General features: G+C 42.2%; 1 protein-coding gene across 1 annotated transcript; it reads left to right on the forward strand.

Moving 5' to 3' along the window:
- Nucleotides 1-65: 65 nt before the first annotated feature.
- AIFM1 (apoptosis inducing factor mitochondria associated 1) lies at nucleotides 66-25945 on the forward strand. Its single transcript, XM_020969826.2, has 16 exons — nucleotides 66-271; nucleotides 6855-6997; nucleotides 12699-12798; nucleotides 13527-13651; nucleotides 13770-13900; nucleotides 14846-14936; nucleotides 16306-16390; nucleotides 17074-17150; nucleotides 17805-17913; nucleotides 18938-19045; nucleotides 19950-20038; nucleotides 20767-20907; nucleotides 21406-21548; nucleotides 23356-23480; nucleotides 24811-25007; nucleotides 25666-25945. Exons 1-16 carry the CDS (start codon nucleotides 166-168, stop codon nucleotides 25735-25737), a joined length of 1842 nt encoding a protein of 613 aa, XP_020825485.1. The 5' UTR covers nucleotides 66-165; the 3' UTR covers nucleotides 25738-25945.
- Nucleotides 25946-27230: the final 1285 nt, after the last annotated feature.

Below are 27230 nucleotides of genomic sequence, written 5' to 3' on the forward strand. Positions count from 1 at the left end.
CTGGGGAGGCCCCGCCCTCGAGGTGGGCTGGGATGAATAGAGTAGCATTTGGAGGCGGACGGTGGGTAACGGGTCGTTAGCTGTGTGAGAAAGCCGAAAAGCGGAGACGGCGGGGCGGCCACAGTCGTAGTTGGTCCGGGACTTCCCGTCATTGTTGTCGTCGTCATGTTCCGGTGTGGAAGCACCGCCGTGGCCGGGTTGGGGCAGAAACTGGCGCCTTTGGTACAGACTCTCAGCGTCCGTGGCCCGAAGCAGAAGAGCCGGCTTCCAGGTAAGTTAGTTCCCTGAGGCTCCCATTGCAGTTCTCTCCCCCTCCTCCCCCCGACCCCGACCCTGACCCCAGGGAACCCCTGCCCGGCCCTCCTTGTCTCCTTCCCTAACCCACTCGACCTTCGCAGTCCAGTGCTCGGCAGCCAAACCCCTTCCGCACGCTCATTCCCGCCTTCCTTTGGGAGCGCTCCAAACTCTTCAGGCAGGACTGGCCGGCCTGACCTTCAGAGTCATCAGCTTCCACCCCCATCCCCCGCAGCCAACCGGTTTCAGGCTAGGATCCCTCCAGCCCAGCCCCTGCGATCTCCGCTGGCCTTCTGGCTGCCAGGATCCTAACACCCCCCACCCCACCCCCTTCTTTCCGCTGGCTTCTGGAGACCCACGTGTGCTAAGTACTACTTAAACAGCTAGTCCTGGGGGGGAAACTGGAAGATGAACTGAAAGGTCCTAGTTCTAACCCGTGGGGGAACCCATCAAGTAGGGGAGATCAGTAAGACTCGATCCCAGAGAACGGATAATAGAGGGCAGGAAGCAGGAAGCTCCAGGCGGAAAAAAGAGTGGCACAAAAAAAGTACTGAGAGTTTAAAGGAGAGAGGAATGTTTTCTGATCGGGGTGGGAGCTGGGAATACTTCATGGGAGGAGGTAGCATTTTACCCTGAGTCTCGAAGAGAAGGGGTAAGATTTCAGCTAGGTAAGATGAAGGGAATTTCAAAAATATTAGACTGTGAAAGCTGGGAAGTCTGATGAAAAAAAAAACCCGGATCTCTGCCATTTGTTATAGATGTGACTTAATTAAGCCACTTCATATAATCTTTTCCTCAATTTCTTCATCTGTAACAAAGATATCAGCTACTTTACCTGTCTTAAAATTGAGGACATAGATATGCAAGCACTTTGAAAATTCAGAAGACCTATCTGTGCCAAATATCATTGAAACAACTGTAAATATAAGTCATGAGATAAATACCAGCTAGCTGGAAGGGCAGGCCAAAGGTGAAATGAAAAGTGACTTTGTGGTTGTCTTTAATGCCAGCTTTTAGAGTTGTTTTTTAACCAATGCATAAGGTGTCTTCTGAGTCTGTTAGAAAGTAAGTAATGCTGTATCAGTGGTCTGTTCAGCCTGATATTCTGCTCTGATGCTAGCACCTGGGCAAGTAGGATATTTGTTCTTCATGAAGTTGCCCTCAAGAAATTAACAGTGGTGTCCTATCAAAAGCAGTAGGTTGAGAATTTAAAGACACAGGTTCTGGTCCTGGTTCTGCTACTGATACTAGCTGTGTAACCTTAGCTAAGTCATTTCACCTCTGGGCCTCAGTTTCATCTTCTGGAAGATGAAAGATTTGTAGTAAATCTATTAAAGTCCCTTCCAGCTCATAATGCTATAATCATACACCTGTAAATTCCTTCCTTACTAGTCCATTGTGCATTTGCCATTTATGAGTTTATGAGAACATTTCATGGACTACTTACACATGCACATCCACCCACCCTGTGACCTCTTCTGGTAATAAGTTACCAGTTTTTAGGAGATGCTGTATGAATTAACCTTTCTTTCAGAGGTCATCTTAAGTTCTTGCTAATATCGAAAGTAATGTGAAAATATTCCCTTAGGTTTTGCACCATTTTTCTGGAGCCATTGCCTCAAGAATGCTTCCTGAATGAAGTTTAGTGTTTAAATATCTTGAGTGATCTTACACTTGGAATCTGGAGGCCTGTGTTGTCAGGAACTTTAAAAAGATTGTTTTTTAGGACAGCTAAGTGGCGAAGTGGGTAGAGTACCAGCTTGGAGTCAGGAGGGCATGAGTTCAAATTGGGCCTCAGACACTTGATGTTTATTAGCTGTGTGACCCTGGGCAAATCATTTGACCTTGACTGCCTGGGGTGGGAGGGGGGCGGCATAAAAAAAAGATTGCTTTTTGACAGATATCCTGCTCTCCAGATGTCATCTCTGTTGTCTGCACACCAAAATGATGTAGGCAGTAGGCAAGTTACACAACCCTTTTTGCCCTTTGTAACTTTGGCCTCCAACTTAACATCATTACTTCTGTCTGTGGAATTGTAGACTTCTTGGGAAAATGTCTTCTTAACACATACTTGTTGCTTATGCTATTATCTTGACTTATTTAAGCTTTCCCTAATCTGCCCTCTCTTTTATCACCCCCATCGCCTTCCCTTTCTATTTTCCTGTAGGGCAGGATAGATTTCTATACCCCATTGCCTGTATATCTTATTTCCCAGTTGCATGTGAAAACAATTTTTAACATTTGTTTTTAAAACATTGGGTTCCAAATTTTCTCCCTTCTTCCTCCCCACCCACCTTCATTGAGAAGGCAAGCAACTCAATACAGGTTATACATGTGTAGTCATGGAAGCTTTCCTTTACATCAAAAAGAAGGCTGCGTCTTTGTGACTTCCCACGTAAAATAAGTCTGATCCAGCCTTTCACATGGCAGCCTTTCAAATAAATACTTGAAGACAAGTTCTGCCCCCACCTCAGTCATCTTTTCTCCAAGCTAAACAAGCTCCTTCCACTGATCTTTGCTTAATGGTATAATCTTCAAATGGCACGGCCTTCTCTATTACCTTTCTCTCTGTGAGCTTGAGCTTTTCCGTGACCTTCCTGAAATGTGGGGCTCCAAACTGAACACAATACTGCAAATCTCCTCCCTCCCTCTAGACACTCTTCTCTTCATTTGACCTAAGATTGATCTCATTAGCTTTGGGGGCTACCATTTCACACTGTGGACTCATGTTGACTGACCTTACTGGTGTGCTAAAACCCCCAGAACCTTTTCACCTATACTTTTGTCTAGCCACACCTCTCCTCTCTTGTTTTGTGGTTGATTTTTAAAAAACAAATATAGCACTACTTTATCCGTATTAAATTTGGCTCATCCTTGCAGCCTATTAAAATTTTTTTGGATTCTGACTTTTTCGTACTTTTTTTTTTAAAGATTTCTCCCAGGTTTTTTGTTTGTTTTGTTTTCTATCTTTTGCAAGTTTGATGATCCTGCTCTCTTGTTTCAAAAATCCATAAGATAAACCATTGATGTAAAAGTTCTTTGGCCACCAAAAGATACTGTAGTAGACTGTTATTACTAACATTCTTGCCTCTAGGTAAACTCTTTCATCATAATACTTTTCTTGATATCTATTACTACCAATAATTCACATTTTGGTGCTGCCTTAATATTTATAAAGAACTTTTCTCAGAGGACCCTTGTGTAGTTAGTATAAATGTTATTCCCATTTTACAGAGGAAGAAACTCAGCCTTTTTCTTCTGATAAGACACTAGACTATGTAAACACTGAATCTCATTGTTGGGAAGGGACTTTAAGAAGCAATCTCTTCCAATGTCTACGTGGATAGGAATCCCTCCTACCGAGTGTCTGAAAAATCTTACCGCTTCCACTTGGAGACATCCAGTGAGGGAGAATGCTCAACTTCCCAAGGCAACCCATTCCACTTTTGGACAGCTTGAAATGTTGGGAAATTTTTCCTTCCATCAAGAAGATTTTTCACCTCTCCAACATTGCTCCTAATTTTGCCCTCTAGGACCAAGCAGAAAATAAGTCTTAGCCTTCATTCAAATGAAAACACTTGAAGTCAGCTATCCTGTTCCCTGTCCTTCTCAGGTAGTAGCTTTTACCACATATTTTTGGTGAAAGACTTGCTTTTTCCATAGGATATTCCTTTTCTTGATTAACATTGGGAAGAGGATCAAAATACAGACTGTCTCTTCTCCTTGCTTTTAGACATTGGGTGAACCTGTCTCCTATTGTTACTAGAAATGGTTATAATCATAACTGACATTTTAATAGTGCTCTGCACCTCTTACCAACATTAGGTTAATTTAAAGTATATTAATGCAAAAGCAAGTCTTGTGCTGAACATCACACTGTGGATTACTTAGCAAGGTTGTGAGCCTCAAATGAGATGTGCAAAGCATCCATTTCTTGCTAGACAGATGTCAGTATGTGAATGCTAAAGGCCTTCTAGATTACCTGATGGAGTTTGGCTTCTGTTCTGAAATATTTTGTTTCGTTGCCAAACATGTTGTCCGTGTGATCAAACTGATTGGTGGCCTCTGACCTGAGGTCCAGACGTTTAAATGGTTTTCTGTATTATTTATGTAAAGATCCTTGTAATCAGCCTCACTTTTCTGAGACAACCACCAAATACCTTGTGGGTAAGGATCTGTACTGTCTTGTTGTTTCTATCCAATAATTCTTAGAGAATGAGCTTCTCCCAGACTTTCTAAGGGAAAATTTTCAGACTCAAAACAAAAGGCAAGTTAACTTCTTTTTATTTATTGTCCTGGGATATTGTATTTTTCTAGAAATATTCCAAGATTTCATTTGTTGCTTTGAATATTGATATTCATTTCCTACCTATATTAGCTTTCTTCTGGTTGCATAATGACGCCTTCCTGTCATCCTGGCCTAAACATTAAAAACCCAAACTCCAGCGATTGAATGACATAATTGTAATTGAATGACCCATCTTGGGGGTCAGAAAGACCTGGGTTCAAGTCCTGCCCCTGATACATATTGAGTTTAAGACCTTGGACAAGTCACTTAACCTCATACTGCCCCCAGGCAATTCTTTTTAAGGCTATAATTTGCTGTGTTTGATCTACCAATAAAATCATAGGTCGACCAAAACAGAAAAATCCAGACCTAACAACCATTGATTGCTCTGTCTTCACTTGTATTTTATCATCTTCCAACTGGTTGTAGCCATCCTGGATACTTCTCTCTTATACCTAATTAATTGCTAGTCTTTATAGAACATCATCATTTGATACTTCTTTGTCCTGAACATATTCTACTCATTTTATGATGTTTTCACCATCTAAGACTGTACTGCATCCATCTGCTCTTGAATTCTTACTCAATTCCAGCGAAATTAAAAAGTATTCATTATTATAGTTAACTTCCTAGTTGAAACTCCATTGGTTTAAATACTTTATGCTTACTGGGGTGACTTTCTCCATAGCACGTAGCTAGAACAACCCCAAATTTACTTGAAGTATTTTTAAGCATGGCTGTACCCAAATTCTTGACATACATTGATGTGTAGACAAATAAGCAAAATGTGTAAGATCATGTGTCCCAACTTTGGATGACATTAATTGGTATTAAATTATCACAAATAATAACACTTTAGCGTGCTTTAAAAAAGAAACAAAACCAAACCATTATTGGATAAATTGATGTGCAGTGGATTCCCTAAAAAGACATTCTCTTTGCATCCAAACCAGGTTTTGTACATTTCACATTTGCTCATGCCTTCTAATATCAGCAGGTCTCAAAAGTCATTCATTCATTCAAAATTTATTCCCGTTGCCCTGGATGCCTCCTGTCGTTACAGAAAAGCTCTGAGAGAATGAACCCCACAAGAATTAGCAAAAGGCTTGGTGAATATCTTGAGCTTGCAGCCTTCAGTATTATCTTAATAGCAGTCTGTGATAGTATAAAAGGTATTAAGCAAAAGTGAGGCAACTGGAACGAAATTCTCTTTAGGCAGTTGATTGGAAAATGAATTTGTCTGGCATAGGAACTTTACTTCTCTCTGTTATCTGGACCCTAGTAATGAGCAGGGGGGAAAAATTGCCCCTCAGCGCATATTACCTGCCTTCAGTGAGACTAATGGTGACAACAAGCCGTCGAGGTGTGTAGTTCAGATTTTCTAAGTTAGGCAGTCAGGCATATCTCTGAGCAATTTTCCAAAGAAGCCTGCTCCAGTAGAAATACAAATTTAATGAAGATTTTAAAGCCATGAGGTCAGAAGTTGAATTATTTTGCCCTCTGGCCAAAAAATAAAAGGAAGAAGAAATCTTAAAACATGTCCAGTTATCATAAAGCAGAAATAATAAATGTTAAGGTATAATTTTTTTCTGGTCATAATTAAAAATTTACTTACTTGAATTTCTGATGTTTATATAATATTTTATGTATAGTATCTCATTTGATCCTCACAATAACCTTGTGAGGTACATGCTGTTATTATCTTTACAGATGAAGAAATTGAAGCTAGTGGGGTTAATTAACTTTCCCAAGATTCTCAGATTTCTAGGTTAATATAGTGTTGTTTTGGGTAAGTGCCCTATAGTGAGCATTATGGTTTGTGTCAGTAATCTAGCCCAGGGCTTCTTAAACTTTTTCCGCTCCCAACCCCTTTGCAACCCCATATGGGGTCAAGAAACACTGCCCATATACAGTCAGTTTTACTTACAGAAAGTATGTAGGAAGATTGGTGAAGTGTGGACATTTTTGCTATTCTCTTTTCTGACCCAAGTTCAGGCTTATTTAGAAAGCTGCTATAATTAGCAACATTCAGAACATACTTATTAAGTATAGGATCATTTCACAATACTAACGTTAAGTGGTACTAGAAATGTAGTTGTGGGAAGTCAAATGCCAGTCTTAGAAGGTTTGACTCTTATTCTGGATGTTGGTTGGGTAGCAATGCATGCTGTTCAGCTCATTGACCTGCAACTCAATCAATATGGTTCATCGACTTAGGTTATTAATATATTCATAATTTTATGGTTGTTTTGTCTAATATAATGTCTCTTAGGCAACCTGTTGCAGCGATGGCATATTCCTGTAAAGCTCCAGATGATAAGACAAGTGACCAGCTCTGGTCCTTCAGGAAACAAAATGGATAAATCGATGTTAGCCCTTGTTTTGGGTTTATCGACCATGGGAATCGGTACATATGTAAGTAGTAAAGCAGCTTATGAAAAGAAGCTGCCAACTTCCATTAATAGCTGTTCTCTTAGTTTTCTTTTGCTTCCCACCTGATGTAATTCCCTTTCCTCCTTTTGGAAGGCTTTCCAAAAACCTCCTTTAAAATACTTACTACCTAATATCCCATGAGGACCAATTTGAGAGTTACTGAAATTTAGCCTCATGTTGGCAGACCCTTCTCTCTCCACTTTACTTACCTTTTTCTCATATATGTGATTAACTATAGCATTATTGTCTCTTTACTAGATTTGATATACTGATCCATGAATAAGATCAGGAATTCTGGCAGCTTCTTAGCCTAATCTGTGATTTAAAGTCTCCTTTGCCAAATCTTCTCTCCACGTTGCTGCTTGACATGCACAGATACTAAAAACCATAGCACTTTATGCAAGAAATTTACCTTGGTGGGGGCGGAGGTGGACGGGGAAAATTCCCACATCCTCACTGGAAATTTCAAAAGGAGCCTAATATGTGCCAAAGTACTTTTTAAGTTAAAAGTTTGAGGTGTTTAGTTGCCAAGGTAGAATTGGAGAATTGTCAGTAATATAGCTGCTTAATTGCACCACTCTCATCAGGCTTAGTTGGTCACAACAGAGAGAGAGAGAGAGTGTGTGTGTGTGTGTGTGTGTGTTTGGCAGTGATTATAGCGACTCAGCAGATCAGTTTCTGGTCTCGTGCCAGGGTAAGGGCACTACCCAAGCTAGTACCTAGTTGTGCCCATGCTTGAAGGAAGCCATTTGTTTTCTCTGCTAAGAACAAATAGCTGGAAGTCATTAAGATTCTGTGCTTTCTATTGCTAGTTAAGTCGATGAAGAATTATTCTTCTGCCCAAATCATTAGGGAATATCCAAGCTACTCACGAAAGCCATTTGGAGTTGCCCACATCTTCAAATGCTAACCTTAAAATATATGAGGAAGATAACTTTCTAGTTGTGAGTAAAATCATCAGAAGGAAGATAGTAGGATCCTTAGTCTGTTATCTAGGAGGGAAGAGGGACTTGAGATGACATCAAATCCAGCCCTCTGATTTGACAGATGAGAAAATGGAGGCCTAGAGCTATTCAGTGGTTTGCCCAGGGTAACACGGCTAGTAAGTATCCTAGGCAGGTTTGAACTCTGGTCTTCTGACGCCAGGCCTGGCACCCGGTGCAGTATGGCACCACCTAGCTGCCCTCAGAAGACGAGGTTGGCTGTATAACAGACTCAAGTCAAGCAGGGCTTGGGCCTCATCTCCTGGAGCAGCCCCCTTTTTCTGAGAACAGCATAACTGAAAATTACAAAATTGCTTTGTTTCCTCTTTCCTAAAGGGCTTTATAATGAAGTGTTCTTTTAATCAGTTCGTATTTATTACATGTTTGCTTTGAATCAGGCACTCTACTAAGTACTGGGGACAACAAGAAAAAGCAGAAATAGGTCTTGCTGTCCTGGAGCTTCTGTGATAATCGAGGAGGCAGCACATATTGGTGAAAACGTAGCAAATCAATAGTCATTGAAGTTGGGGTAGGCAGGGATAGCTGGGAGGTGACCAGAAAAGCTACCTCATGAATATTTTGTACTTGTCTTGTTTCCTATCTTTGTCTCTTGACCTTGTCTTTACCTAGAGTTGTGCAGTGTCATCAAATAAGATCCCCTTCTAGATTACTAGATGCTTCCGGGAAACACAGCAGCAACCTAGTGTAGGTAATACTTAATTGTAAGAGCAGTTGTCACTGGGGCAGGAATTTATAGAAGATTTGTACCCTAAATGCATTTCAGGGGTTGATGAGTGACACCATGGTACTAACAAAAATTGTAGGTCCGTTTTTTGGTTGACAGGGTATAAGACATGGCTGACAGGGGGTGCGATATGGCTAATATGGAAGTATATTTTGTGTGATTTCACATGTATAATTGCTGTCACATTTCTTGCCTTCTCAGTGGGTTGGGGAGGGGATGAAGGGACAGAGGGAATTTGGAACTCAAAACTTTTTGAAAATGAATGCTAAAAATAAATAAATAATAGTTTGGGGAGGGGAGAAGAAATATAAAAAGCCCCAAGCTAGAATAGGCACTGGGGCCACGCACAGAAATGCATCAGGCCCTGTACTTAAGGGGCTGCCCAGAGTAGCTATTGACACTTTAATCATTCTAGAGAGATGACATTTCTCTTTAAGGTAAATCACCTGTTATTGTGCAAATGCATTTTATTGGGTACTTCTAAGCAGATTTGAAAATTCATCTTCCTTCTCTCTCTCTCTCTCTCTCTCTCTCTCTCTCTCTCTCTCTCTCTCTCTCTCTCTCTCTCTCTCTCTCTCTCTCTCTCTCTCTCTCTCTTCTTAACTGACACTTTCCCTTTGGCAGCACTAATTAGAGCTGATGGTTGAAATGGTCCACACTAGTGGTGTCAGACTCAACTAGAAGGACCTAAGGATCCCTAGGGCTGCCTGTGGACCTAGAAAGCCACATGTTGACATTATTTGGGTTCCATTGTATCTGTATGTATTTTTTTACATATTCCTCAATTGCATTTTATTCTGGTTTCTGCACTGGGATTTGACATCTGGTCTAAACTAAAACAAATGCAAACTAACAAGTAAAATAGTTTCCTAAACGGCTCCCTCCATTTTTCAGAGGAGACCTTTGAATCTGCAATTTTTGCATTTTCACATTTCTCATTCATTTTTTCTTTCTTATCTTGTCTCATTCTTTAAAAAAAAAAAGGAAGAGGCATTTATAATGTTTGGATTTCATATATGTTTCTTTGTAAATGCTTCTGTTTACTTTTAGATCCTAGACCACTTTTGCTGCTCTGAAGGCCTTGCCCTAAGCAGAGTTGGACAACCTCCAGCAGGCCAGACAGGCAGATTTTTTTCTTAGGCTGCCAGGTCATTGGATGTTGTGTCCAGGGACAGCAAGCCACTGTTACCCTATCCCTTCCCGGAAAAGTCCAGGCCCTGCAGGTATTTTTGTAGGTTCCTGAGGCTTCTGGATAAAATGCTTACCTGTTCTCTGAAGTGGTCAGTGACATAATCAGATTTGACCTTAGGTCAAGTAATGAGCTTTTGTTTTTACCTGCTTCCAGCTTTTACCTGAAGGTGCTTTTGTGTCTTCATATGTAAATTTTTTAAATAATTTTTAACTTTTGATTTGATTTGAGTGGAAATAAAATGCACATGGGGCAGCTAGATGGCACAGTGGATAGAGCACCAGCCCTGGATTCAGGAAGACCTGAGTTTCAAATGTGGCCTCAGAGACTTGACACTTACTAGCTGTGTGACCCTGGGCAAGTCACTTCACCCCATTGCCTTGCCCAAAAAAAAAAAAAAAAGAAAGGAATAAAATGCACTTCCCAGGGGAAGCTTTTCGGTCTCAAGAACACTCTCCCCTTGTAACCAGTCAAATTTTCTGGGGCATGGCCATTCAGTTGTTTCCTCATAATTTTTCTCCCAATGGTTCTCATTCCCCAACTTAGACATTGAAAGTCTTTCTTCCCTCTCCACCCTCAAAAGGAAGAAACTGTTCTGAGGACTAGAAGGGACTTTTTTGAAATTTCTCTTGGAACTGTGTGGTTTTAAACCTAATGCTTCTTAGACTGCAGATTTGAAGCTGTGATTGCCAAAGATGTGAGTTATCATCACTGCTTTGCCAGCGACTATCTGTGGGGCCTTAGGCAAAGCACTTAACCTTGGTCCTTAGCTGCCCCAGGCCGGTAGCTAGTGATAGAAGGAGCCAAGATTTACAGTGCAATTGATATTTAAGCTTTGGGCCCTGAGTTATGAATTGGGTCCATTTGTCATTGTTGAGCTGTTGTTGACAGTAATTGTTCACATTGTCTCATACTGAAAATAATGCGTTTCTTCTCAGAGGCCTTCCTCAAGTTGAATAGACCCTAATGTATGCCTCTAGTCTTTTTTTCCATAATTGCCATTTCCCCAACCTGCCTTGTTTATGTTCCTGATTTGAAAAGCACAGATTGGTGAAGTACTTTGTAAATCCCATATAAAAGTATTTATTATTAGGACTTTTTTAAACCCTTGGAAAAAAGTCACTTGCTGGTAGGTTTGCTCTCTGTAAACCTCATTTACAGCTTCTACATAAAAAGAAAAGCCTCAGCACTGTTTTTTCACCATTAAACTTTAAGATTTTTCTCAGGCTCAGGTGCCACTGATAACGTGAATCTGGAAGGAGGTTTGAGTTGAACTGGGGCTATGTTCAAGTGGTCCCCTTAATTCTGTGCACAGCCCAAGTTTCTGTTTGATCTGGCCTTATGTCACTCAGGATTAGGATTTGTTAGGTGAAATCCTCTCACTGAGAAGAAATCTTTCATTTTAACTGTTAAAAAGTAGCTTGATTTTTTTTTTGGCAACTTGTCATATACGTGGGTAAATCTAGCCATCAAAGTCAATCAACAGGCATTTATTGAACACCTATTACGTGCTAGTCACCATGCTGCTTTTTTCCAAAATTAATATATGAGGAAAGGTAAATTAATTTATTGGAGCTAATTGTTGATGTTTACTTTTTCGTATTGTGAAATAATCTTGATCTGAGTTTTGATAGTTTCTTAGATATGATTTTGTGTGTGTGTGTGTGTGTGTGTGTGTGTAGTAATTGGGGTTAAATGACTTGCCCAGAGTCACACAGCTAGTGAGTGTTATATGTCTGAGTCTGGATTTGAACTCAGGTCCTCCTGACTCCAGGGCCAGTGCTCTATCCACTGTGCCACCTAGCTGCCCCTATGGTAGTCTTAATAATTTCCTGGAACCTTTTGATATTCTAAATAATTCTGAGTAGTATGAATTATTGCTAGGGGGCAGAGAAGAGCAGAAGGATTGTAGCCACAATGGATGGCAAGAGCAGTGGCCCATTTTTTAACCAGAAGGACACACTACATACACTACATTCAAGCAGAGTGCTTGAAACAGACACCTGTTTGTCCCTCACTTTATAAATTTCTATGCATGGAATCTGTTACTTAGACTCTGCTTGACTGGTCCTTTTAGAGAAAAAAAAATAGCCCGTTTAGGAGAAAAGTGAGTTATTCTTTGTATGAGAAGGGTGGTATGCAGTCAGTTATGCTTCAAGACATTTGTTTTCTGTCTAATTGCCCTGATAAACTGAGAACTCTGCCAGAAAAAGCTATGACCCAGGTTCTGAACCATTCCCACCTCTGATGTGATATTTCAACCTGATATTAGCTTATTCTAAGATCCCTTTATATCACAAGTGCTTTCTATTTACCGGCTCTGAGAGTTCATTTCCTCATTTTGTAAAATAAAGATCATAGTATTTGTACTACCCAGAGTTGTTAATGAAGAAAAAGCACTTTGGAAATGTTAGATTGCTGTAGAAATTTGAGATGTTTTCTAGTGTACCTCTAGATGCCTTCATTTTACTTGGGCCCTACCTGAAGAACAAAGTACCAGATTGAACTGTGGCTCTAAGATAGAGCCCAGGAGAGCCTGAAACTAGAAAGGTTTTCTTTTGTTCATAAATCTTGTCTTAGCATCCAAAATAGACGCAGTGCTTTATTTTTCTTTACTTATGAGAAAAGACATTTTGCCTCAGTGTTTTTAACTTAAAGGAATTGGCTCAATGTGTACCAAAGCTTATCATTTAGTTGAAATGTAACAGTACTATATGAATAGAGCCACATGGCAGAACAATGTTCTTGCTATGTTTGGGTCTGCAGGCCTATATGATGATGAAAGAGGACCAAAAGAGATACAGTGAAAGAATTTCAGAATTAGGACTGACCCCAGAAGAAAAACAGAGGCGGGATAGCTTAACTGGTGAGTACTCTATTCTTTGTACTTAAAACACAGTTGGAAGCGCAGACAGTTGAAAGGAAATATCTGAGCCATTTGGTTGCCATATTTAAGGACATCTGGTGGCATCTGTGAGATTATAAACCTCTAGAAATAGTGGTATGTTTCAGAACTAAAAGAGAAATGTGATTGTGGAGCTTGGAGAAAGTTTAGGTTCATACATAAAATCAGTGAGGCCTATGGTTAAACTAAAGGAAATTTGGGCCCTTCTGCTCCTCTTTTTGGCCCTTGGGTGGGTGATCTCCATTGCTTTCCTCAACTCTTACATCTCGATCCATGTCATATTGCTAGATTGGAAGTCTGGTTTTATTTTTCCTACCCACGCAGCTGGCATAGGGTGGAACTAGGAATCTATTATCTACCCTTTCTCATTAGGGAGATCAAAGCTGAATATATATGTTTTTAAGTATACTTCTAAATTTCCAAGCTAAGGTTCAAGTGCAAGACAGATTCACCTTAGGAGAATCATTTACCTCCTTGTCATTTTCCCACCAGAGAAAATAAAGATGCAGCCTCCTTTCCTTTTCTTATCATTTTGTTGTGAGGTTTAGTAAGATTAACGTGTGTGCCATACTTCATTGGGGCAAAAGGAGTAAAATAATTGCAACGTGTGATGCTTTTATCGAGCTTAGCAGCAGGGGTCCCATCTGAGACTCTTAGAAGATTCACCATGTCTGGTCTGTTGCTTACAGCTCCAGAGAGAGAGATGACTGCCCAGATCAGGCTACCAAGTCACGTTCCTTTCCTGCTGATTGGTGGAGGCACAGCAGCATTTGCTGCTGCCAGATCCATCCGAGCTCGTGACCCTGGGGCCAGGGTAAGGTGCATCTTCTCCTGCCTGACACAGGTGTCTCTTAATGCCACCTAAGGTGGACACTTCAGCATTTGCACATGAAGTGCCTTGGCACTGATAAAACTTTCTCATATGTCTGAAGGTCTTAATTATCTCAGAAGATCCTGAACTGCCATACATGCGCCCCCCTCTTTCAAAAGAGCTGTGGTTTTCAGATGATCCAAATGTCACAAACACACTGCGCTTCAAACAGTGGAATGGAAAAGAAAGGAGGTACGTCCACTTGAGTGTCTAAAGTGATTGTGGCTGGGAGGGGGCTAGGCAGCTGGACCATACCCCACAAAGGATAGGAGAGTATGAAATTGACCTTGTGGAAGTGGAAGGTGGGATGACTTGGCAATCTGTGGAGAACCACAGTCTAGCTTAGAATGCAGTGTGGTTCAGTGGGTGGAGCAGTAACTAAACAGAATCCAGAGATTTAGATTCCTTTAGATCCAACAATGTTTGGCCACCTTTGGCCTTTAAAATATAGTACTTCTGTGAAGAATCATGTGACTGGGGTCTTTTGCTCATCCAGTTGAACTGGATGCATACAGAATCCCCTGTAAGCACAGTAGAAAGGCACCTAAAAGGGCCCATTTCCTCAGAACCGTAGCAAACTCACCAGAATTGTGAGGGCCCTGCAGAGAGACTTGGAAAGCTTAAGCACATTCCAGCACGTGGCCGGGACCACAGTGGACTTCCTCGTCTGCTGGACTCCCGGGGCTTCTTGCTTTATCCTCTATGCCATGACTTGGAAAAGAGATTTTTATCAGTGGTCCTTTTGGCACATGCTTAAATGACCCCTCTTTTCCATTTTTAAGCTGGCCACACAAATTATGATTTCTCTCACCCAGTGTCACACAGCCAATGCCCGGAGTCTGAGGCAAAATAATCTCCTGGACGGGCTATCTCTTGCCATTGGCTTGCAGCACTCAGGAGAGTAGGGGGAGGTGGGCTTGTTGCTCTGGTTTGGAATGATTCTGGATTTGAGGTAGCCGCCACTTTTGAGCTGGGCCCAAACTTCAGCAGTCCTGGAAGGCTTCTTGTGGCCTCATGACCTAATGAGCAATGGTGCAACTGCTGAAGGTCATTTTAACTACAGAAGTTTGAAGTCGGGGGAAGGCTGATAACAAGTGTTTTATAACACCTTGTTCCCTCTCTTTTCTCCCTCTGTAGCATATATTTCCAACCACCTTCTTTCTATGTGTCTGCTCAGGACCTGCCTCACATTGAGAATGGTGGTGTGGCTGTCCTTACTGGCAAGAAGGTCGGTGTGTCGCTGCCCTCATTGGGCCCCTTTTGCTCTTTACATTTATCCTGCCAACATAATCATGTCCACTAAAATGTCTCTGTGTTACCAGAGTGGACCCACTGCCTACAGGCTTCTGGGAGACAGGAGCTGGTGTCTAACCTGTAGACAGAAATCATCCAGGTCGTCCTAAAAGTTGTCTCTCTCCCAGCTCTTCCGGCCTTTTCCCTACCCCAGCAGATCTTGGGGGTTGTTGATGAGGAGGGACTGTCAAAACACAAATTGCCCAGGGCCAAAGAATGCCTTAGGCATAGACCTGGGTGAGAAATAGCAGTAGAGTCCATGAAACTCATCTTCTGACTTCAGAAAGAAATATCTATGGGGAAATGACCCCAGGATCTTTCCATATGTATGTGTGCCCACTCCAATGAGATGAGGCTGTGTAGCTAAGCCCACATGTCAGAAACAGTAGCCCATTAATACTAAGGCAGCTTAGGGGCCCTGAGTAGTTCTGCCCCAACCCTTATGAAATAGAGGATGGGCGAAGAAGGAGGGAGGAGGAAGTGGGAGATGTCCCAGGACACGAGGGAGCTTATTATCAAGTTTCTGAGATAGTTAGAACAAGGGACAAGATCAAGGTACTGGGTTCACCATAAGTAATGCCAAACATCACATGATTATGCTTTAGTTATATTTGGATCAGTAACCTGTAGTCTCTAAACGATTCCTTTTCTATACTTTTGTGTCTGGTAGGGCTTCTGTTTTGTGTTCATAGTTCTGTTTGAAAAACTCCAACCATGTTTCAGCTGAACTCCAGGAAACATTTATAAGCGCCTGCTTTGTGCGGATCACTGTGCTAGGAAAGAGATAAAATTTAGATAAGGTGCAGCTTGCCCTAGTAAGAGGAAAAACCATTTTTCTTCCCTTCAGTCAGAGTAGATGGAGCACATACCCCTAGGAGTTGGAGTGGGGGAGAAAGGTGAGGTGTGGGGCATGAAGAAAGAGCTGACCAGGTGCTGGACCAACTACTTCCGCAGTCTGCCAAGCTCCAGGGGAGTTGAGGCAGAGTGAGTGGGAACCCAGGAGTGGTAGCATTAGTGCCAACTAGACCCTAGCATTTTTTCACCTGGCTGATTCCCATAGAATATCTCTGTTTATTTTATGGAGGAGTGAGGTGTCTTGAGCCTGACTCTCATTACTTAGTTTTTCCCATACCTGATTCTCAGGGTTTGAGCCCTTTTCTTTCCCCAGAATCCCCCCCACACACACACACACACAGACACACACACACCCCAAGAGCTGGGGGCCAGGAGGTTATCTCTGAAGTAATGATATTAGGTGAAAGGCACATCCACCTATATTTCTTTCTCTGTATTGTGTATGCCAGGTGGTACAGCTGGATGTGAGGGACAACATGGTGAGACTTAATGACGGCTCTCAGATAACTTTTGAAAAGTGCTTGATTGCAACAGGTTAGTGTTCTATGATGTAGCTTCCTTTCTTGGCACAGCTCATCCAAGGTGCGGTGATGGGCCTTCTCTGTAGAAGGCATCATTTAATAAGTCGGTCATATCCAGGAAAAGTGAAATCCGATCCTCTACCCTGAGCAGACCTTACTAAGCCTTAAACAGAGCCTACCCAGAGACTACAGATGTCCCAGAAGAGCAGTATCGCTGAATTACCTTTGCTACTCCATATAAGAGCGTGTATGTTTCTCGAGGAAGTTACCTTCCTTCTGTCTTAGCATAGTCTGAAAGTTACATGGCCATGTGGCTTCATTATCGATTCAGATCAGAGAGTATGATAGGGGAGATGGAGTAATTGCTTAAACTAATATGGCTTTAGTATCTAGCAGACCCTTAGGGAGAACTGTAAGGGAGCCTGTAAACAGAAAGCTTTTTTTTTTTATTTTGGGAATAAGTGGGGCCCTGTGAAGAGGAACTCTGCATTCTGTAGACCAAGGGGGAAAAAGTGATGAGTCTGCTGAAAGGTCAGCCTGGTAGAGGACTCTTGTGTCCTGTTGATGTACCTGTGCTGCCAGCAGAGGGCGCACACAACTCAGTTCTGAACAAGCCTTTGTGGGACGGACGGTTGTGGGCCTAACTACGTTTTATTCAATTCTTAAAAAAGAATTTTTTTTCTCCCATTTTTCCAGGAGGTACTCCAAGGAGTCTTTCTGCTATTGATAGGGCTGGGGCAGAGGTAAAGAGTAGAACAACACTTTTCAGAAAGGTAACCATCTACTTTCATATTTTCTCTCTCTCACTTACTTTAGAAGAAGCAGGATGATCTTATAGCCTCCTTATGATTTAGGAATGGGAAGATTCACATTTTTTGATTTCTGACTCTTCTGCAGCCTTGCTATCTGACCTTAGGCAAGCCACTGCCCTCCTCTACTCAAGTGGCTTCAGCTCCTTAGAAAAAGATGCCCAACCAAACCATTAACCACTAAGGTGGTTGTTATTCACCACTGTTCCTGCCCATTTCCCTTCCACACTTGCTTTTTCCTTATGGCTTAAGTTACCAAAACTGCCCCAGCCTCTTTATATTTCTCTTTGCAAGTGTTAAGGAAACTTTGTGCCCAGACATGTGGCCAAAAGGCTGCACAGTTCTCCCAGCATGCTTTGCCAACAACACTAAAGCCACAGTGGTGGCTATTCAGTAATATTTGTAACATATTTGGGGTTCTTGATAGAAAGGTGTTCTAGGTGGGGGCAGGAAAAAAGTTGACCTTGGGAACTTAGAAAGTAAAATTTAGCTTTTTATATGGGGGTATATTTAGAATTATAAATGATTTCCATAACAGTTTGGGAGGAAAATTATTTCCTGATAACTTCATTTGTCCCCTTTGGAAAATTATTGGACTAAGCTGGTGTAATTTTACAGATCGGAGATTTTAGAGCCTTGGAGAAGATTTCACGGGAGGTCCAGTCAATTACAGTTATTGGTGGGGGCTTCTTAGGTAGTGAACTGGCTTGTGCCCTCGGCAGAAAAGGTGAGTATCCTGCACAAATTTCCATTTCTTTTTATTAGCCAGAGGGCTAATACAGAAGCCTCTTCCATCTTCCCCCTTCCCTCCTTCTGGCGGGCATCACAGAGATAACTTTGCTGGTACCCCAGAGGGAAAAAAAAGAGTTCTGTTTGGCTTGGGAATTTACCTAGTGACGCTGAGCATGAGACTAATTCCTGTCTGTGATCCCTAGCTGACTGGCAAAACTCAGCAAGAATGCTCTCTTTCTCTTTGGATGGCAGGCAATATGGAATCTCCAACTTTGGCATATGGAATATTAATCATCTTTTTTTCCATACCACCAGTCCTTGGACTGAGTCTCTCTAGAAGTAAATTATTAAGGAAAGTTGGTTGTTAAAAGGGTTGGAAGGGAAATGTAGAAGACAGAAAAATGTCTTAGGCTTCTTGGTCAAGAGCTTATGTGTGCAAAACATACCACACTGCTTTTGACCGATGAATAGGTTTGCAGATTTTCAAGTCTCTGAACTCAAATCTGAGTGACTTTTTTTTTGTCAGTTCATCTGATATCTTTTGAGCACCTACTATGTGCACCACACTGCTAGTGATAGAAAAATAAGATGTGGCCCTTGTCTTTTTCTCTTAATGTGGAAGCTCTGTGAAATGAGATGTTGTCCCAGAAATGGCACCATTCAGAAGCCCCATGGCATTTGTGTTAGGGACTTTTGCCCAGGTTCTCAAAGACACTCTTAGCTCGTGCATTCAAGTGTATTGTCTGAGTTCAGGATACACTGTTGGACCTAATGACAGCTCCATTCTGGCAGTCTAATGTTTGACTTGTGAATGAGCTCTGATACCTGGCATTCTGCACTCTATAAATGATGGCTAGGAAGTAGACTGAAGCTTCTCCTTATGTTTAATTAAGTGACTTACTGCTCTCCTCTCCCAGCCTCCCTGCCCTACACACACACACACACACACACACAGAGAGAGGACTGGCTCTGCTCTCCTAATGATCCATTCTCAGCTTTGTTTTGTTTTTGCTTCCCAGCTCGAACTTTGGGCACAGAAGTAATTCAGCTCTTCCCTGAGAAAGGCAATATGGGGAAGATCCTCCCAGAGTACCTCAGCAACTGGACCACAGAAAAAGTCAGGCAAGGTAATGAAGAACTTTCCAGAGAGCTAGCTAACCTATTTTTTGTTGTTGCAAGGGAGGGCTCCCTGGGGTATGGGATTGGAGGGAGATGGAGGGTGAGGGGCACGTGTTGGGAAGTGCCTTCAGTGTTAACCCCCAGTGCATCAGTAAAACATTCTTTTTTTAAACAAAGCTTCAAAGTTATTTCCGCTCTTTTCTTGAGAGCAAAAGGTAGCTAGTAGTCTGTTATAATGGAAAAAAGCCTGGATTTAAAATAGAGGACCTGGGATCAGGTCTGTCCCGGTTCTGCTACCTACTACCAGTGTTGCCTTGGGCAAGTCACTTCCCTTCCCTGTGTGTTTCCCTTGTGTGACTCATTTGGATAGCCAGTGTGCTGCTGTAGAAAGAACACTGGCTTCGAATTCTAGCCATGTCACTTCTCCTTGGGGCCTCTCTGGCCCTTAGTGTCACCACCTGTCAGGTATGAGGGGCTTGGACTAAAGGACCTTTTGGGTCTCTTCTAGCTCAAGATCTCTGATCCTCTAATTCTCTGTGAAATGCAGGGGTTGGACTAGATTGTCTTTGTAGCTCTCAATCCTATGATTGCACGTGATACTACTTTCAGTTATTACCAGGGTCCCCTTTGGGTTGGGCCTGAGGCCTTCTTCACTTCTTTGGGGTTGCTTTTGCCTGTGTCAGCTATGCTCGCCCAGTGTTCTAGACTCTCACAGGTGACCCGAAGGGCAGATGCCAAATTCTCACACATGCTAGGAATGAGCCATAGATTTGGGCTGGGTCCTCCCAAGGTTACCTTCTTGCTAATGACTCACATTATTACTTTTCCTCAGAGTGATGTCTCATCTCACCTGCCTTTATACTTCCTTTGGTCATTGGCACCACTCTTCAAGGCTGTTTCTTTCCTTCACAGAGGGAGTTAAAGTAATGCCCAATGCAGTCGTGCAATCAGTTGGTGTCAAAAGTGGCAAGTTGCTCATCAAACTGAAAGATGGAAGGAAGGTAAGAAAGAGATATCATCAGGGCTGCCAAAAAAAAAATGTGTCTTCTGCTCACGTACTTCAAGATTTCATGGGGAATGATCCACACACTTTGCAAGTACTAGTCACAGCCTCCACCACACCTTACCATTAGTCTAGCCGAAAAATGTGTCCCCTTGTGGCCGGCCCTCTTTGGGATTAGCCTCTCAGCACTTTAGTTGCCCTTCAGTGACAGCCTTGTTTATGAAGCTTGCACTCTCTAACAGAGCCTTTGAGAAACTATGATCACCTCCATAGAGGGAGAATTTAATGTAGTTTCCACCCTGCATACTGGGGCTGAGAAGAGAGAGAGTTGTGCTCTTGTCCTTGCTTTTTCTTTCCCCATCATTTAACGCTAATGGAATGGGTTCTTGGCAGCCACGATTAACCTTCCATAGTTTTCTCTGGAAGTGTGCCTTCCCAGTTTAAAAAAAAAAAAGACACACCAAGTGAGCTAGAGCAAACATCTAGGAGCCACTTTCCCTTAGCTCCACTCTGTCTATATTCCAGCCCTCTGGACCCATGTTGGGTAACAGAATTCTCTTACTGGGTCTCCTTACCAGTTTCAAATATGTTTACAAGTGAGAAATTGGTTAGTGATTTTTTTAAAAGCCTTTAATCTTAGTTGACAAACTAGACATTTGCTTTAAAGGACTATGTATCAGCCACGTATGAAAATTCATGAGATCAATCAGCTCTTTTCCCCTTTAGGTAAAAACTGATCACATTGTTGCAGCTGTGGGCTTAGAGCCCAATGTTGAATTGGCCAAGACTGGTGGCCTGGAAGTAGATTCTGATTTTGGGGGCTTCCGGGTAAATGCAGAGCTCCAGGCACGCTCTAACATCTGGGTGGTAAGTATGTTACACCAGGACCAGGGAGGGTTCAGTGACACCAGCCCGTGAGCAAATCTGCCCAGTCATTATTTGATTCTAAGCTGTGGCCTTAAGCAAATGAGGTAGAAGTAGTATTTGGGGCATGAGTGTAGAAGTAAATACTTAAGTGAGCTTAATACTTTAAATAGTCCAGTCCCATCTTTCTTGGAGACAGTGTGGTGTAACAAAAAGGCTACTGGACTTTGGAGTCAGAAGACCTAGGTTCAAATCTTGGCTCTACTGCTTAACTATCCCGGTAACTTGCCCTCTCGAGACTTTGGTTTCTCTGCAAAATTAACGGGTTGAACTATTTGATCTCATCCAGCTCTTAATTCTGTGATCCTGAGTATAATTCTTTTTGCAGGGGGACAAAGACAAATGAGTAGATGAGTTTTCAAGGGGACTTTGGATTCCCAGGATCCCCTAGGTACACTCTACTTTTTCCCTCCCTCTGCTCACAATATGTCTATTTCTAAGGCAGGAGATGCCGCGTGTTTCTATGACATCAAGTTGGGGCGGCGACGGGTAGAGCATCATGACCACGCTGTTGTGAGTGGAAGATTAGCTGGAGAAAATATGACTGGGGCTGCCAAACCCTACTGGCATCAGTCAATGTTCTGGTAATGTTTGTGCGTTTGGGGAATTCTCTGGGTCACGTAGATCAGTTGGTTAGAATGTGATGTTAGCCACAGCGTTATTATAGATTTGATCCTGGTGTGGACCGGTTAGCATTTACTAAGGGACAATTCAGCCGTGTGATCACCTGTGCCAGTTGTCATAAGGTAGGCTAAGGAAGAGAGTATGAATGGTATTACTGTGCTCTGCATTAAAGTGCAGAATACAGTAATCCTACTAAGGCCCATCTTTATGAGTACTAGTTTAAAATTTCTAAAAGCAACAGTAAGAATTAATAAAAACAGCTTGTTCTTACCATAACCTTTAAAGGGATAAAACCAAGTAGAGCATAATCAGGCACATTGGATTGTGTAGAGATAGGATGAGAATTGTGAACCTTCATCATTGTTGAAATTGTAAAGAAAGTAACATTTTCTTAAATAATGTAGAAGATGGAATGTCCCACTGAAATCCCCCGGAATACAGGTGACACTAGACTGTTCCTGGTAGTAAAACACCCACTTAGGTATCTGAGTAGACAAGAAAAAATGTGGGAAAGTAGGCGTGTAGCCATGAGACCTTGGACAAATCCCTTTCCTTCTCTAGGCCTCAGTTTTCCCTACAAAATCTGGGAATAGGAGTAGATATCTAAGGGTCCTTCTTAATTCTAACATTTTTTGAAATTTAGGGGGGAAATTCAAAAGTATGCTTAGAGGCTCCCATTAATCTCATTAAGTTCAATTTGAGTCGGGATGTATCATTCATTATATTTGTATTTAGCACAGTGCCCTGCACATAATAGACAATAAATCTTTGTTGATTGATTAGCCATCCTTTGTGACCCAGAAAAGGAATATAAGAGTCACCGTGGACATTGCCTTGAAGATCGCCAATGTGCTACTGGGACCAAAAAAATGTCATTAAAAGTTAAGGTGTTGTCTTGAAGGGAGTTAGAAACAAAGAAGAAATCATCTCCTACCCTTTCTCGGACCCATGGCACATCCTCTTCTGGAATGCTGCATGTAGTTCTAGTCCCCCATTCTTCCTGCTTCCATCCCTCCCCGAACCATCAGAAAGATGGTTCCAGTCTCTGGAAAACTTTGAGGGAATGCCAATTTAAATGATCGATGAGATGAGGATTCTTCTGAACAAAGATAGAATTCTTTAAGCCCAGTGCCTTACACATACGTGGGCTTAGTAAATAAATGCTAATTGTTTTTAAAAGGATTTTGCCATTTGAAAAGACAAGGTCAAGAGGGGATAGAATCAACTTGTCTTTTATTTAGTGCCTACTTAATTGCCAGCAGGTAAAGAAACAATGAAACAGTTCCTGCTCTCATGGAGCTTAACCTTCTGTTGATAAATTCATGAATCAGTGTGAACACAGCTATAAATACCTAACTTGGGGTTCCCTCTTGATACATGAAGGGTAGTCTTAGGACAGTAGATGGGAGTATTTTACAAATTGTGTATTTATGGGACTCATTACCCCCAAGAATTGGTATAGGCTAAAAACATAAGATTGAAGAAAAATTAGGGCAGATTCATGGATTAATAACCTGTAATTAGTTAAGGGAAGTAAAGACTATTTGAGGACATGTCTCTAACCTTTTAGGGTTGATATCGTGTACAATATATATAGCTGGACTTTTCCACAAACTGAAGTGGATGGACTCCACCACTCATCTGACCTAGTGTGACATTTGTAAAGCCACTTGGTCTCTGTAAAGTCAGTGTCCCAGAGCACCTGTACCGCAGTTTTTTTTTTCTTTGTAATATGTTAGTCAGATACCTCCTCTCCTTTTCCCACAGGAGCGATCTGGGCCCTGATGTTGGCTATGAAGCTATTGGTCTTGTAGATGGCAGTTTGCCCACAGTTGGGGTTTTTGCCAAGGCTACTGCAAAAGACACCCCCAAATCAGCAACGGAACAGTCAGGTAAGTTGGTGTCAACCATTTGCTCTGGAATGGTATTGGGAGGCAATATGATGTAATCAGAATAATACTGGATTTATTTCCCCACATCAGATTTTCCAGGCTTTCTCTGAAAAGGATTTACATATTTCCAGTAAAGAGCTATCAGTGGAATCATCTCTTTATTTCAAGCTAAATTTTAAAGTAGACCAGGTCATAGATCCTCAAGTCATTAGTGGGTCTGAGCTCAACAAAGTGGATCAAATAGCAGAACTACCTTGTTGGGTTAGTAGCCAGGGGCCTAGAAATATGGATCTCTAGCCTGGGCTACCTAGGCTTTTGCCACTTCATCTCCCCTGTCATATTATTTCTGGGTAAAAAGAAAGACCTGAGGGGTGATGAAAACCAGGCTTCTTTAAGCTGTGTAGTTCCACGTTGGGATTCGGTGCCCAGCAACCAGACATGGAAACCTCTGCTTGGTGTCTGTTGGCCACCAGGGGGCTCTGGTCTCAGAAAAAAAAATAGTCTGGTTACTTCCTGAATGGCCTCTTAATCCCTCCCATTTGTGAGCCCCTGCTGTCAGTTTTTCTTTCGATGGGAGACATGTCTCTTGCATGGAGGTCTCTCTCCAGGGTAGCTCTTGTTAGCTCCTGTGTCTTTGCTCCTGCTCCTTGCTCTAGAGTCCTGACTGGAGTTGCATCCACTACATAAAGCACAGCTCTGTGTGTTTTAAGAATGGCAGGTTTGTTTCTGAAGAGAACAAGACTATTTGCTTGGTTCTTTTCCTGGGGAACTTGAAGTGCATTTATATCCATGATCCTTGATTCTGACCTCTTCTCTCCCATGAGGCACGAAGACAAGTATTTTTTATTGGCAGAGCTAGAAAAGGGGGCTGGGATTACTGGATCCCAGTTCGTTTCTCTGCCCACTGGGCAGGAGCCTAGGAACTCCCAGGGGATGGAAGCCATCTGCCCCACCCCCATTCTGCCTATATTCCCCTGCCCTGGCACAAGCATTCCCAGAATGCTTTTCAGGCTTCAGTGGCGTCTCCTCTACAATTCATACCTAGCAGAGTGCCTTACACATAATACGTATATGCTTAGTAAATATATGTTGAGTTTAAAGAAAGCTGGAGATGTCCACAGCAGACTTGTAAAATGAAATAGCAAGGGAGAGAGAGCTTGGCAGCTCTTGAAGCACAGCAGAGATAGCAGAGCAGAGCTTTCTCTGGCTTTGGTGACAAAGAAGGGCTCTTAACAAGGATCGCCCATCTGTGAAGCTCACTGGGGCAGGTCTCTAAGAATACTTTGCTTCCAAAGTGTTCCCAGATCATCTCTGGGTGCTTTTGTCACAGGGACTGGTATCCGTTCAGAAAGTGAGACAGAGTCGGAGGCCTCTGACATTGAGATCCCTGCCAGCGATGCCAAGACCCCACAGAGCCCCATAAAGGGGGAGGATTTCGGCAAAGGTGTCATCTTCTATCTCAGGGATAAAGTTGTGGTGGGGATCTTGTTGTGGAACATCTTTAACCGGATGCCAATAGCAAGGAAGGTAGGTGTCTATTTAAGCCTTTAGATAAGAGGGGAGGGAAGGAAGCGTAAGCTAGGAAATGCTCCCATAACTTCATCAGGCTTCCTGAAAATTCTCAGAGTCCACACATTTCCAAAAGATCTGGGATTTCACTGGTAATGGGTGTTTTCTCTACTGATGTAGATTCAGACCCCTTTGATATGGTTTCATGAATCTGTCTAGCCAGTGAAATTCATCCTCTGGTAGCCAACCTTCTGGCGATGAACCTCCTCATTTAGCTAGCTGTCCTGGTCTTCAGATAATGAGCTCCACATGCCTGTACTGAACAGCTTTCCAGCTTTCCCTGGGTTTGTGCTTGGATGGTATAGGCTTGAGGAACTCATGTTTGCCTTCAAACCATCCCGAGGCATTAGGAGGGCACTTTGGTTGAGGCAGAGCCCACATGGTCTGTACATAGAAGCAAGACAAAAGCTTGGTCCTGACTCTTGGACAGTTCTTCTTTACCCATTTGGTCTGGTAGGGTAGGAGATGACAGACAACTCTGGATTAATGTAAATCTGTTTTCACTAGTTCTGCACCATTTGTTATTGAGAGGAGGATGAGGATGGCTGGGTTCTTGTGGGCCTGGACTGAATTCACATGGAGCTGGCCAGTGACTTGGTGTTCCTTTCTCCCTCAGATCATTAAAGATGGAGAAGAGCATGAAGATCTTAATGAAGTAGCCAAACTCTTCAATATCCACGAAGATTGAAGTCCCTGCAGTAAATGAAGCCAGTGGAACTTGGGAATAACAAGCAATGGACGGCAGTGGCAAGAGGAGTGCTTTACATCCAGCTCACTCCTCCCACCCTGTCATCTTTGTCCACATGTGTGTACCCCAAGCCTATTGGGAATGTTTTGTTATCCAGAAAAACTCTGTGAAGTATTTGCACCGTGAAATAAAATTTGTCTCTTCTCAATTCGTTCATGTTCTATTTTAAAGAAGAAAAAAGAAAGGGCAAAGGAAGGGCAAGCAGTATATTTGGGTGGGCATGCAGATGAAAGCTTCCAGAGTAGGAGCTGCTCCTGGCAGCTTATTGGGACTGACTTCAGCTGTGGGCCTGCTCTTATTTTACTAAGTAGTTTATTTTTTAATTTGTTTTGATCAGCCAAATCCACCTTCTCACCTTCCCACCCCAACAACTCCCGCCCCCTCAATTGAGAGCACAAGAAAAACAAAACCCATTGTAAACATGGAGAGTCAAAATAAATTTCCACGTTGGCCATACCAAAAAAAAAATTTGTCTCATTCTGCCCTCTGAGTCATTTACCTCTCTCTCAGGAGGCCGGTAGCATCGTTAGTCCTCCAGAATCATGGTTGGTCATTATACTGATACAAGTTCAGAGCAGTAGTATTCTATCACATTTATATGCGATAACTTGTCCATTCCCCCTCTTGTGGATACTTCCTCAGATTCCTGTTCTTTGCCACCACAAAAAGAACTGTAAATGTTTTTGTATAACCTTAGTTTGTTTTGCTTAGTACCAAATCCTCCCTTAATTTATCTTTTCCCCTTTCTCTTCTATTACCTTGTTAAATGAAATGTATTTCTGTACCCAACTCTGTGTGTGTGCATTCTAACTTTTTTTTAATCAATTCAGATGAGAGTGAGGTTCAAGGGTCAGCCAGTCCCCCCACCCCTTTCTCCTGTTTGTATAGAAGTCTGCTTATGCACCCTGATTAATATGTGTGATATATTTCCCCTTACTTTCCTTTCTCTTTCCTCCCAATGTATTCCTCTCTTTCCATTCTTAAGATCATCAAAAGATAACAACTACTCCCAGGCCTTCTTTCTAATTAGACTCTGACACCTTGATTGTAGGGTTCAGAGGGGACATATATCATCCCTCCCCCCATATTTGAATTTAAGCACTTTACACTTGTTTACCTTTTTATGTTCCTCTTAACTCTTGTGTTTGAACTTCAAAGTATTGCCACACCTCTGGTCTTTTAATCAGGAATGCTTGGAAATCGTTTATTTCCTTTTTCCCCCTGTAGCATTGTACTCAGTTTTCTTGGTTAAGTTATTCTTGACTGTAAGCCCTTAGATTTTGCCTTCTAGAATGTCATATTCCAAGTCCTCTTTTCTTTCATAGTGGTGGCTGCTAAATTGTGTGTGATCGAGACTGCGGCTCCTTGTTATTTTAATTCTTTCTGGCTGTTTGCAGCGGTTTTTCTTTGACCTGAAACCTGGATTTTGGCTA

This window comes from Phascolarctos cinereus, unplaced genomic scaffold (assembly GCF_003287225.1).
Source record: "Phascolarctos cinereus isolate Bilbo 61053 unplaced genomic scaffold, phaCin_HiC Scaffold_8;HRSCAF=390, whole genome shotgun sequence".
Taxonomy (NCBI): domain Eukaryota; kingdom Metazoa; phylum Chordata; class Mammalia; order Diprotodontia; family Phascolarctidae; genus Phascolarctos; species Phascolarctos cinereus.

Coding starts and splice junctions, on each gene's coding strand:
- AIFM1 (XM_020969826.2), top strand. CDS start 166: ATGTTCCGGTGTGGAAGCACCGCCGTGGCCGGGTTGGGGCAGAAACTG. Junction 12,799..13,526: donor GAGGCGGGATAGCTTAACTG/GTGAGTACTCTA, acceptor TGTTGCTTACAG/CTCCAGAGAGAGAGATGACT. Junction 21,549..23,355: donor TGGCATCAGTCAATGTTCTG/GTAATGTTTGTG, acceptor CTTTTCCCACAG/GAGCGATCTGGGCCCTGATG.